Source organism: Ascidia mentula, chromosome 1 (assembly GCF_947561715.1).
Source record: "Ascidia mentula chromosome 1, kaAscMent1.1, whole genome shotgun sequence".
NCBI classification, from domain to species: domain Eukaryota; kingdom Metazoa; phylum Chordata; class Ascidiacea; order Phlebobranchia; family Ascidiidae; genus Ascidia; species Ascidia mentula.
The window spans coordinates 5072989-5086193 of NC_138566.1; the positions used below are offsets into that span (position 1 = coordinate 5072989).

At 39.7% G+C, this 13205-nt stretch overlaps 4 protein-coding genes across 5 annotated transcripts; 2 read left to right on the forward strand and 2 right to left on the reverse strand.

Moving 5' to 3' along the window:
- Window positions 1-743: 743 nt before the first annotated feature.
- On the reverse strand, window positions 744-4346 carry LOC145887753 (leukocyte elastase inhibitor-like). 2 transcript variants are annotated; one of them, XM_082978965.1, is made up of 7 exons: window positions 4025-4346; window positions 3834-3964; window positions 3618-3731; window positions 3257-3506; window positions 2605-2789; window positions 2179-2343; window positions 744-1104 (listed from the first exon to the last, which is right to left on the reverse strand). In XM_082978965.1, the coding sequence occupies exons 1-7, from the start codon at window positions 4218-4220 to the stop codon at window positions 919-921; spliced, it is 1227 nt and encodes a 408-aa protein (XP_082835091.1). In that variant the 5' UTR covers window positions 4221-4346; the 3' UTR covers window positions 744-918. The 2 variants fall into 2 exon arrangements, with proteins under 2 accessions (XP_082835091.1, XP_082835090.1); XM_082978964.1 differs by having other exon boundaries at window positions 961-1734.
- Window positions 4347-4707: 361 nt separating this feature from the next.
- LOC145887752 (tRNA-splicing endonuclease subunit Sen54-like) lies at window positions 4708-6210 on the reverse strand. Its single transcript, XM_082978963.1, has one exon. It carries the CDS (start codon window positions 6208-6210, stop codon window positions 4711-4713), a length of 1500 nt encoding a protein of 499 aa, XP_082835089.1. The 3' UTR covers window positions 4708-4710.
- Window positions 6211-7563: 1353 nt separating this feature from the next.
- LOC145895221 (intelectin-1-like) lies at window positions 7564-10338 on the forward strand. The gene is made up of 4 exons (XM_082984029.1): window positions 7564-7575; window positions 8146-8281; window positions 8961-9036; window positions 10179-10338. The coding sequence occupies exons 1-4, from the start codon at window positions 7564-7566 to the stop codon at window positions 10336-10338; spliced, it is 384 nt and encodes a 127-aa protein (XP_082840155.1).
- Window positions 10339-10347: 9 nt separating this feature from the next.
- Window positions 10348-12701, forward strand: LOC145895316 (intelectin-1-like). The gene is made up of 6 exons (XM_082984137.1): window positions 10348-10507; window positions 11197-11299; window positions 11405-11490; window positions 11609-11771; window positions 11837-11919; window positions 12339-12701. Exons 1-6 carry the CDS (start codon window positions 10348-10350, stop codon window positions 12440-12442), a joined length of 699 nt encoding a protein of 232 aa, XP_082840263.1. The 3' UTR covers window positions 12443-12701.
- The last annotated feature ends 504 nt before the right edge of the window (window positions 12702-13205 follow it).

Consider the following 13205-nt stretch of genomic DNA (forward strand, 5'->3'; position numbering starts at 1 on the left):
ATAGTCAGATCGGCCCTGGGCATAATTGATTGATTTTGCCAAATCGGGTATCGCGCTTGTGTGAATGTCCCCTAAAAGTGTAGCCTACCAGAGAAGATAATAAACTGCAAATCTCTAATTTTCGAAACACAGAAAACGCCTTGTTCTCTTTCACCACCTCAGAATTGGGCGATCACCATCAGAATAACTTATAATCAGGTCTGAAGAGAGCAGGTACAACCGGGGGGGGGGGGGGGGGGTCATGAATATCGAAAATGGAGTGAACACAAGTTTTGCTCTGAAACTGAGGTATTTCCCCGCGATGGCTTGAATTTCCAAAAATAAAAAAATCTCGTACCACAATCTCCAAAGCCCTGGCCGTAATATTGGAAGAACTGTATTGGCAGACGGAACGATTGGTGTAATTTAATCTCTGGCATGTTTGTCCGACGCTAATTACGTCATTACCTCCAGACGCGGACTCGCTCCTGCACGATAGAATGACGACAGACAAATTGCTGCCCCATGAGGGCCAAGCGCGGCTTTTTACCAAAAATCTTGCCCAGCCGGGGTCAAATGAAGAGAACGAAGCATTCATCATTATTTTAAACCGCATTCTAAAGCACAATTGGCCTCCGTGCATCACTAATTTCCTTGTTAAGCAGAGGACATAGAGGAGGAATGTAATTTTGGCAAAACTGTTTTCAATAGAAATACCGACAAGCGTCTCGAGGGAAACGGCTGTAAACCAAAATTGTGTTGCAGTTTGTGTTTTATTGCAAAGGAATACAAAAGGTTGTCGATATGGCGGTGGGGAGCAAAAAAGCATGTCATGATTTGGTGTGGCAGACCGAAATACAAAGCATAAGCGTGCAAGACAAAAAAGCAACCTAATACTGCAGTTGGATTCCATGGTCAGTCCGAGCATATCCCGCAAGCTTACAGCTCATCGTGACTTTGAACGCGTCCCTGTGGCCGCTTGAAGGCGCCCATGAGGTGGAAGGCGGGGCTTGAGCGACGGCGGACCAATAGGATAAACGGATGGTCGGCATAGACGACAGACCGCTCCCTCGAGCGCTGTGCCTCCGACCTTTCGGCTTCAACCTTGCCACCATCTTCTGACACCTGGTTCCAGCAGCAATAGGATGAAATATTAGAACTTGTTATTCGTAAACACAGGAATTATGCCATCGGAAATTGGTCATATTGCACTTTGAATACTCCATAAATATAAACAGGAAACATGTATGTATGAACGGTCATGACGATAAAAATGCGAAGTTTCGAAAAATTAAAACATTTACTTTGGAACTTTTGGTCAATGCTAAAGCATAGTTATTGGTTGGAAACATATTTGCAGCTATTGCAAAATTGCACTGTGTATTTTTCGTGAAGTACGTTCTTAAATTTCACCTTATATTTGTCACATGGGTCGGCGCAACTCTACAATGATGCCGAACGTACTTTAAGGGCCACAATGTATACGTTTTGGACCGCAGGGGCATGTGAAAAATGAACATGACAAATGAACTTCAAATAATTGCATTTTTAAAACTCATCGTGATCGTAATGTTCATCGAGAAGGGGGCCTTCGGGACGCTTGAGGCGCCCAAGGAAAAGGATAAGGCCGCTCTGCTGGTGCCGGATGGCCCAAAAGAACGGTTGATCAGCGATGAAGCGGGGCCTGGAATCCAAGGAGCGCGCTACTATGGTAACGGTTGTGGCCGCAGCCGCCTCGCTGCCTTCTTCGTTGACCTGGTGAAATTAAGTTGAACCCACTGCTGGTTTACCGATAATTGGGTCACGGGGCCAATTCGAGCGAGTACACGTCTTATCATTTCCAGGGGTAAACGAAGTAAAAATAATAAGTGGACTTTTTATGCCAATAGCAAATCGGAAACTGCCTACATTTACATGTTGCCGGGTCAAAAATTTCCTTTTCATCAAATTCAGGTTAATGTTACTCGTTTGTCTCTAGAGAACGCAAATATTTCACTTTGCCTTTCCGTGGTTTACCACTGTTTCATTTGAACCGCATCAAGTCTATTTTGTCGCTACCACGTCATCGAAAACGTCTTCCCGTTTGCTGTTTAAGTACGCTCGGCACCAAAACAGTACTGCAGTGTTTTTATGTATTGGTCGAGGTGTTTTAATATGTAAAGTTACATAAGTTTTAGGACTTTTCGGTTAATCACGTACCTCTACCACTGCTTTGTGGAGCACCTTGTCAACGCTCAAGTTGTCTTTGTTGGCAAAACCGGACAAATCCGCTTTGCTCTGGTCGAAAACGTCAGTCACGCCCAACTTGGGGAGAATTTCATGCAGGTTGAGAGATTCCTCGAGTTTGAACTTGGGTATTGTTACCTGTTGTCAACATTTACTTTATTGTTCATCGCACTCAAAATAAAGGGAGTGCTTTGCCAGGAAGGCCTAACTGGGGCTTGTGCCCGTAATTTTTAAACCTGGAGATTGGTACATGTGTTCCAGTCGAAATTTGTCAATTATAGTATGATCACCTCTTAACTATGCTGCTCATTCCTTGCAGTCCAATTTAGGCTTACAAGGCCAAACCAACGTGTTTTAAATTCAATGCTTCACCAAAAAATCGTGTAACCGTTTACTTACATCCACAGTCCTGTAGCTAATCTCCGAAAGCCAACGAGTCAGATTTTCAGCATTCAGATTACGCTCCACCTTGTCAAGGTCAAAGTTTTCCGGCAGCAAGATCACCATGCTGTATTCCTTGCCAGCATATGGAAGTTCGAGCACCTGCAGAGTCAGAGATTCCACATAGCCGTAGCGAAATTTGCCTGCGTATAAATGCATCGAGGTAAATTTTGCTCGAAAATAAAAGCGACTCGGTAGGCATTCCGTTCGAGGAAAAACGCAGTGCAATGCAATCGTTTACTCCAAAACTTGTGCGCTAACGACCCTTTCTAATTTACCAAAAATTTTAACTTCCCTTTATGTTTGACAGGTATCTAGTTTTTAGTTACACAGCAATTGGACTGAAAAACTTGTCAATATAGTGGCCGTAAAATGTTGTGTTTGGTATGACATTTGTAAATTCTTTGCGGCCTAAAGAATTCGTCGTATTTAACCACTCGGCGGGCCGCGACTCTATTTTTGGAACCCCTGGTTAAACACACCTAATTAAGAAAGAACATGCTGATATGAAAGCTAAGCTGTAGCATTAGCAGATATTGGTACCCTGTAGTTGATCTGCTCCAGTTTTAGCACAAATCAAGTTGATAATTTAAGAAACAAGAGTCCTTACCTTTTTGGAACATGAATGGGGTCTTGACCACTTTGTAATGGGAAACGTAGAAGCTTCTTCTTTCCGTCTGGTGTTCGTTGAACTTTGAATGCCAGTTACCACGGAAATAGATGGCGTTGGCAATGACGAGCGCAGTGTTACTGTCTACTGAGCCTCTTTCCATCATGTTTTCGATTTTTCCTTCCGTTTTTTCACTGATCCAATTGTTGATCGATTCAACAGACTGATCAGCTTCTTGACCAAAGTTCAGCTTAAAACATAATCGTAATGTTATTGAAAATGTTTTTCAAACATATGTTTTATTTAATGTTATTCAAAATCTACTAGAAAGTCGACTTTACTAGTGTATGCTATCACTTACGGAATCGACTTGTGCCCCATACACCGTCAAGGCGTTCTTGTAATCTTCGAGAACTTGAAGCTGATTGTTGGCAAACACTCGATTCGATGAACTGATTGTTACGTTTTCAGAACTCTGCAATAAATACGTTGATTGTTTGCTATAGTTTCATGTTACAGTAATCTTCGAGAAAGTTAGGTAATTTTGCAGATTTTTTTTCAGACAAAGCTCACAAACCTTGTCCAAAAGCAGGCTGTGCAATTCACCAAAAGCGGAGTGAAACTTTCCTTCCAGCTTATTGAAGTTGAACGCCTCGTCTATCTGTTTCGCCGTGTCACCTTTTGCCCCGAGGTGCGTCATCGCCATTGCTGTTAAATTACATTTAGAATCAACGCATGATTTTATACAAAATATATCTGTTAATGTACCTGCTGCCACACTAACGGGTGAAAATATCAGGTTTTCAGTTGCTGGGTCTTCATACAGTTTCTTGTAGAGCTCGATGCTGAATTGAATGTTAGCTTCCGACAATTTGGCAACATCCTCGTCGATGTCCAGGGTTTTTGCTGAGGTAACGACGAACAGCAACACCAAACACGACACACAAAGTACTGTTCTACCCATTTTACAGTGGAAGTCTATACGCAACAACCAAGTTCTGAGAGCAAACGGAAACCGGTGTTAACGCCTTCGACTGAGCAAAGCCACAAATGTGAGCCAGCCGCTCTGCGCGCCGTCTTGTATACCGGCGGCAGAAACTTCTGGAAACGCCGGGTGGCAAATTGCACGTTCCTGTGAACGCCGCGTCGCCTTTTTACGCTTGACAGAGAAGTCGGCCATCCAGACAATTTGGGACACACGAAAAAGGTGTAATTTGGAACACCAATTTAGGACACAAGGAAAAGGGGCTCTCATTTTGACTGTTTATAGTGTGGAAAACTACCTTATGTGAAAGGGGGTAAAAACAGTTGGCAACACATTATTTTAACTTGATTTGAACTGATGCTTTTAAAATATTTAAGAAAGATGTCAATTTCGCTTTCATATCATGTGGACACAAAGGCATCACACTACTGCATTCAATGTAAGTGACAAAACAAATTGAAAAAATTATTTACCCCAAGTTTACATCAACTGGGATACTTATGCTTTCAGATGAAATGAATATAATTCTTCCAGAGTCCACTATGGCATATTTGACAGGTACAGTGTTTGATAGATCATCAAAGCACTTCATGTCATACAGACTGAGCATCTCACTTGATGACGTTAACACCACAACTCTCAAAAATGGTTTACCAGGATGAGTCTTTTTAAATGGTTTTGTCCTGTCTGTTTGAAAAACATTGAATTTAATGGAATGTTCTGTGACTGAGGTCTCAACGGTTTCACATGGAATTGGATCAAGTTTAACCTTTTTTAGGATATCCATTGTTGTGTGTGCATTATTTGGATGCAGCAATGGTTTTACATGTCCAGAGTGCATTTTGTTGCATAAGTTGGCATGCCTTTGCAGCATTTCTTTTTTGTCTTCAAGCATCATTTGCTTGTAGTGTTTCCATGATTTTGATGTGCTACGAATCTGTTCATAATGCAGTTTTTTAGGATAAGAAAAGTCACTTGGACGAAGTCTGTCACTATTCCCATCGTCACTATGCCGATTTATTCTTTGCATCCATATGGAAGGCAAAAGCTCATACTGAGAATCTGTATTTGGAGGCAAGAGCATTTTGTCCCAGTTTTGGGAAAATAATTCTGTTCGAGTTTGACCAAAATCCAAAAATTTACCCTTACACAAGTCAGTTTCCAAAGTAGCCAAAGCTGGACTTGCGGTAAAAGGTTGGAATAGTTTGTCAATAGCTATCCACCAACCACGTGATGTTGACCCGGATCTTGAATATTTCATTTTTTTTAATTTATGATGAACAGATTTGTTCCCAATTGGATGCAATTCTTGAGTTTTTGTGACTTTGCTTTTTATCGGGTCATTTGACACTTCGTCATTTTTTCGGCGTTTTTTGTGATTCTCACTACTATGTGGTTTGTCTTCCTGGGAGGTGCTGATAGTTTGAGTCACATATCTCTGTACCCTATAACCGAGTTTAGTCAAATGTGCATAAACTTGGTACTCATCTACAGTACTTAGTTTATCTTCTGGTTTTTCACACAGCAGGGCAGAGTAAGCACTTTGCATTGACATCGGGACTCCATTTAACAGCAATTCAATCTCACCCACGTCAAGCAAAAACAAAGCCTCTTCGGGATACAAAGCAAAAAATCCATGTGCATGGTGATGACATTTGCTTTGCATGAATTTACCTTGTTTTGTGACTTTGGCAACCCCATGTTGGGGGAGCCATTCCGCTGTGCCAAGGTTTCCAAGCTTGGTGACCTTCCACGAAGAATATGTGTTTCTTAAAGTGCTATAATACGCTTCTAATTTCCTTGTTTCTGCTGCAGATTCAAATTTCTCGCTAAATTTTACACCACCCTTTGGAGGCAAAGTTGATTCTCGAAATCCTGGCCTCTTGCTCAGTATTTGTTTTGCCAAGGCCACGTCATTTTTGTTCCATTGCTTTAACCCTTCTTCGCCTTCTTCTTCAAACGATTTCATGCCGCCCCAGCAATGAACACGCAAGTGCAAACACGTTGAAAATATCAACAACACAAACCTTGCGTCACGAAACTCATTGGAGCGTATTAGTTTCATTCACGCGTATAAATTCTGCAATCACTAACGCTTCCAAAACCTTGGTGCTTTCAAAACCTTATTTAGCTTACGACACCCTACAAAATACAAAACTATTTTACCCATTTGGGAACCAAATAACGCCCGCATCGAGATAATGCCATAAATATAACAAAAATTTCCGCAGTGAATACATGGAGAAAAGCTAGAGGCACCCTCATCGCAGTTTGGGAATCACTGCACTTAACCCATACAATACATTATAAACAGTGTCAACACAAGATACTGAAAAATACCCTTGTTGGATTAGCTTCAGTTGATAATTTTAAACTTAGGCAAACCCTCCTAGAAACTGTTTTATGTGCTTGGTGATTACAAAATTTGATTTATGTGTGTAGCTTACAACAATAACACAAATAATTATAGGCTACGCGAGAGGGAGTGCAGGGTCGAGTCTAGGGGGCCATAAATATCAAAAATGACTCATGAATGTCATTATGTGCTTGGAAAGATTTTTTATCACAACGGTCCACATCTCATGTGATCTTTAAAACAGGTCATCACAACGGATTTTTTTTTCTTTAAGTGCCCTGAAGATTTGAGCGACAAAATAACAACAATTTCTTCCCATATCCAAGGAAAGAAACCATGTATTTTTATCTTATACTGCAGGTCTTATTGCGACATACGACGGGATGTTTTGCAAGTACTTCCTCACCCACACAAAAGTCTTACTCACTCACACAAAAGTCTTACTCACTCACACAAAAGTCTTACTCATCCACATAAAAGTTGGCTGCCATTACCGGTTGCCAAACCATTTTCAATAAGGGATCCACGATGGAGGACACCTTGTATGAGCAGCCAACACTTGGTACAGAAGTTAGTGGATCAGTTTTGCAATCCACAAACCGACCTCTAGGTCATGCAAGTAAGTGCATTTGACATGATGGTATATAAACATGCTACAAAGAATTATTTTGCTTCATTTATTTAGTATTGAGCCAAAGAGAGTTGCCTGCAATAAAGGACTCCAACAAAAACGATACAAAACGACGTTTTTATTTGAAGTTGGTGTTCTGCAGTATTTTGGTCATTTTAAATTGCCTCATTTTTGCATTCTCCCTGCACTTAGTTGCACAAGTCGAGGTATGGTAGCACTTATGTTCCGAAACTAGGTGAAATAGTGCGAGAAACCATTTTTTTTGTGCAGAAAATTAACGCTTCACTAGGTAAGTTGCTTATGTTTGATGTTAAATACGTGGTTTATACCATGATATGATTCACTCTGTGAGTAAAGAAACATGGATTACAATGTCAAAATGATACTTTATGTCCTAATAATGCAAAAAATGTGACGTTAACGAGAAAACGGAAAGATGGTCACATGACAGGCTACGTCATCATTTGCAGCATGTTTTCACGCAAAAAAAATATTTTCGGAAAAAGTGTAATGAGTTTAACTGTCACGCAATTCAGCTTATTACTATCGATGTTGTGTGTTTGATGCTAAACTACTACTAAGAAAACATGCGTAATAGCCACAAAGCAACAAGGCATTGTCTGTTCGTCCACCAACGCAAGCTCCTGCAAGGCGTTAAGATCCACCGGAGTGACAAAAAGCGGATATTACGTCATACACCCACCTAACTCACCCGATACAATCCAGGTAACGTCATAAAGAAGTGATTAGGTCGGAACGTGATATCCTGTTTGTTTACTGGGCAATCCCATACATACGACGTATTCCATACGAAATCCCACGTATGCCATACGTGCTCGTATTCCTCTTTTGGGGGTTCTATATACAAGTAGCAAAATTACTTCAAATTGTGGTATTGTTGCCCGTTGGTTTCGCAGGTGTATTGTGACATGGAGACGAATGGAGGCGGTTGGACGTTGGTTGCAAGTGTAAATGAAAATAACCTTGAACAAACCTGTTCGCAGGGAGACAATTGGTTCAATTTTGAAACAAACCCGGATTATAGCAAACGCCGTAAGTTGGCGAGCGACCAGAAATAGAACATTATTTTCTCAAACTTTTCGGTATAGAATTTATGATAGGTTATCTCTTTTTTTGTACATTTTGTATGTCGACACTATGCATATGCATACCGGGATTGAAAAATTTAAGAAGGGGTTCTATCAGAATAATAGTGAACCAGGGCTGTCATATGCTTATTTTTATGAGTTTTGTCCTGGAAGAATATCAGTGTAAGCGAATTCAACTCTATATAAATTGTCATCATCCTGACGGAATAGATAGAAACCCCCACAAATCGGGCAACTTTAAACAAATAATCATAAATCTTCTGGTTCATTGAAAAGCAGGGTCGTTATTTATTCATCCAGGCTCTTGGTGATCTTAAATATAAATGAGTACATGCTTAATCATACCGAACATCACCCATTATCACTTCAATTGGCGTATAATATAGGAACTTAAATATAGGTGTTTTAAATCTTCCAATATATTTATGTTAAACAGCTCAACACTAGCAACAATGCAGAATGTTGTTTATGGAGAAATTTACGCAATCATCAGTTCACAAATTTCTTCCAGTTTTTAATAATTTAAGCGTTTTGAAAAAGGTGTCAAACAATGTTTTCTGCATTATGCTGGGCAAGCTATTTGTTAGTTCACAACCAATACTGTTTCAGCTTTTTTCACATAGAATTCAGAAACTGGGAGAATATGATCACTTTTGGAGCTGCCCACACGGCCGTTCAGTCAGATTACAAGAGCACTGCGTATTACACAATGAATGTAAGTTATAATTTGATACCAATATCAACGTTGTACAAATTTTACATTTGAATAACTTTACCAATTTTTAATACGATCGCTTGTAAAAAAAAGTACTGACGTTTGTAAAAGAGTACATAGCTTTAGTGACAAATGGGCTATTTAGCCTATTATCAATGTTAAAATCTTCGTTTTTTTATGTGTTACCTTTAGTTTTTTTTTTACATAAATTCACATTCAGGCTGAGGACCTGATGGTTCGACACGTTCCAAACACTAGCCCTGTTTACATGGACGTCTAAAGCGGGTTCGCGGCACGCTTCTTACCCGCTTCCCGCCATTATCAGAAAAAGCGTTACGCATCACAGCCCAAGCTAGTTCGGAAGCGGTTTCGGCGAACTAGCTTAATAGGGGTGGGTTCGGAAGCTAGTTCGCCCAACTAGCTTCTTTTCGCGAACCAGCTGTTCGAAAAATTTGGCGGCAAAATCAAGTTAGGTTAGGTTTGCTTGTCGATGTTTTTCGAAGATATTCTTTTTGAGGTTTTAATTTATGTGCTTGGTATTAATATTTATTTCATAAAAAATGACAAAAATATTGCGAAAAAGTCCAGTAATTTGGACCAACGAAGCAATACACCGGTTATTAAAAAGTGTTGAAGAACACCCAAAGCATTCTTTACTCAATCTGAAATGGGTCAACCACTGGGAATCATTGAAACCGGGAACTATAACATTCCACCATTGTCCTGACCTAAAACAAACGAAAATAACATTTAACTTAACCAAGATACAAAACTATGAATGCAAAGCGAAGCACAGTATTCCAGTAAGCATAAAGTTTGGCCCATAAATACCACCAATATCTCACCTCTGTAATCGCCACGGCCGTTCAAGTCTTCGATTGTGAGAAAGCAGCGCATTGACATGTAACAACAGCAAAGCCTTTCTTCGTTTGCACCGTTTTTGGTAATTATGAAGTAAAAGTAGAGCCCTAACTTCCAATAAACTATCTGTTGCCGCCATATCCATTTTGCGAGAACCGAATTTCGCGCTCATGTAAATTGAGCCCCGAAGCTCGCTCGTTATGGTATGTTAGTTCTTCACGGCTCGATGCCGCAAGCTCGTTCGCAAACCATTTCATGTAAACAGGGCTACTGTTGCGACAATTACATCAGAAGCCACCACTTTTTTGCAATACCAAACAACCAATCACTTCCTAAAATCATACGGCGGAAATCTCCATAGCTTCTTTAACAAACATTACCCGTTAAAACCCAAACCGGGCAAGTCAGGCATTTTCATTCAGTGACAATACAATATGGTACAGTGCTGTTATTTTTCTGCAGAAATCTTCTTCGATACCAAAAGACTTCTTGACGCTCTCGAAGTCAAAGCTCCGGAGATTTCGGCATTGGTGCCAAACTTTTACAAATACAAGTATCCTGAGACGAAGGACGCATATCAAATACAGAATGACAGTAGCGGTTTTTTTACCCGACATGGAATGCACGTAAGTGTAATGATGATGTGCGTGATTTTTATTTCGTTGTGTCGAAACGTTTTCTTTATCTACAGATTCATGTTTTTTCTAATTCATGTTCAATATCCATGGTCTATTCCAAAGAAATAAGGTGAACAACCAACCATTTTATTTTACTGTTTGTGATCAAAGAATATAAGAATATAATATGCAAAAAACATAAAAATCCAACGAAACTCCAAATTATTTATTTTTATATGACATAACTTTTCAAGATGCGCAGAAACCAGTACCATACTGGCAAGCCGCTCCACCTATCCATTTTTTGGTTTGACTTTCGTTGGCAACTTAAGGACCACCAAAGCACAAATTTTCGGTTTCACGTAGGAATATATGAGAAATACGTTCGCCCGGTTAATGCAAAGCTTACATGTTATGAATATAGGTCGCACACTATCGCCCAAACACGGACAACAGAATCAGTTACACGGGAACCATGAACGAAGGAAATTTCGAGATGAACTACGCAGCATTTTGCAGAGATGGCGTAAATGCATCGATTCCAAACCTATGTGATTTGATATATTTAGTAAAGAATGAGAAGGTGAACGTTTGTTTTGTCGGAATATATCGCGTATATTATATTATTGCCATTGTTTCAGATGTGGTGATCCCCCCTCAATGCAGGACTAACCTTTTCTCACGTTTACGAAACGGCCAAATTTCATCATGACGCCAATCCAATAGGAACATTATCGAGCGTTGTAATTGGCTACAGTCTTTTGGCCAGGTTGCACTTGACTCAATTCCTGTTTTCGTTTCGGCGATTTCTTTGCTTGTCATCTGCATTAACAAAATATACTGAATAATTTATTATTTGTTTTGTTTTTTTCAGCACAAACGATGGGTTTATTGCAGAGTCTAACGTGACAAATGTGCTGAAAAAGGTTCTAAGCGTATTTGCAAGTGTTGAAAACATAGGTAGGCGTTCGCCATTATTCATTCAGTTTACTAGAATTCATATTACTTTTTATAGATCTGTGCAGCAAAAATATGCCAGTGTGAACCCGGTCGTAATTAAGTTTCGTCCATTTTTCAGGCCCACAATGTTCTGGTCCTGCTTTCCCAATCTCTGTTAGCAAAGGGCACAATATTCTAAATTCGACCATTCCTCCCTCGGTGGCTGGGGTTACTTCAGGATATTTGCAATTCAGAACTTACAACAGGCGCGGGACGGTTTATGCGATGTGTCCTGGTGTCAAGTAGGTTTGACCTGCGACGTTTTAGTTGAACTTTTTCCACACATATTGGTCTCGCAACTTTACAGAACTACCAGCTGTCTTGGTGAGTATCTTTGTATAGGCGGAGTGAGAAACACAACCTACGCTGACGACTGCAACGATTTCGCAAGTGAGTTTTCCTGTTCTAAAAGCTATGGCGCTTATTTGTTACCAAGGTTCGCCGCAGATAATATAAAGTTTCAGCTCATCCAATGTTGTATTACTACAGAAAAACATATCGTTGTTTCAATAGTTTTGTTCCATAACAAAATGGCATCTGGACATGGAAAAAAAACTTTAGAATAGAAATTTTAAATTGCTAGTGGGAATTTTACCAGCTATCCCAACCTTTTAATATTATTGCAACAACTAACCAATGGTATGCAGTGACTGACTGAATGGTTTATTACTGCCCTGCTTGGGCGTGGTCAAGAAAGCGACCAATCTCAGGAGTCAAATAAACTTCTACTTGTGTATGGGACAACTTTGTTGACCATAAATTCCCAACATTTCATGAATGTTTTGACGCCAATAACTTACGCTGTTTAGATTGGAATGGGAAACCGTCTGACGTCATTCTACCGTCAAGGGCAAATGGATATTCACATTCCCTTCGAGATATTTACTCCACCGTTTTAATATTTTACAGATAACTACAGAAAATATCTACATCACAAGCATATTAAAATTTATGCGTTAGTTGTTTCATAATAGCCTATAATGTGAAACCACCCAAGCAGTTATTTCATAAAATGAAATTGTAATTTGCGTCGGTTAGTAAGTGCAATGTAGGCTATATCCACTCGAAAACGTAAATAAAAACAGCATGTTGCACCTACCAGCCGTAGTTACGGGTTGCCCATTACTGCTGTACTTACAAAAACGTCTTTTTACGAAATTTGCATGTGTCTTCACGCAATAATAATGTGTATGTATACATTATAACTACTGCAACGTATTTAAACCGATACGCTTTCTTGTTGATATGCTGACAGTTTGTTGGTAATATTATTAACCGTTTGTTTGTCAATTACCAAATTTTGGAAATTAACTTTTCGGTTACAGGTGGGTAGACAAAAATGTTAATTTATGCGGGAAACAACAAAAAAGGGAAAACAGAAAAAGTAAAATTTATTTGCTGGTCATGTGCTTATTTTCTCGTTCGCGGACCTCTGTAATTATATAATTATATCTCCCCCGGTTACTAGGGTTTTGCGAATCCCAGGTTCAAAACATGCAGGCTATATATATATAGCCGCGCAGACCAACATCCAACAAATGGAGGTCAAACATATAATTTTCACTCACATCGTAGGTCTTCATCAGTGATCGAATTTAAACTTTTGGAAATATGCCGTGTGGTTTGTAATGTCTTGAAAATTGTGTTCAGTAAAGGTCCCAAAGCGGAATAAATTC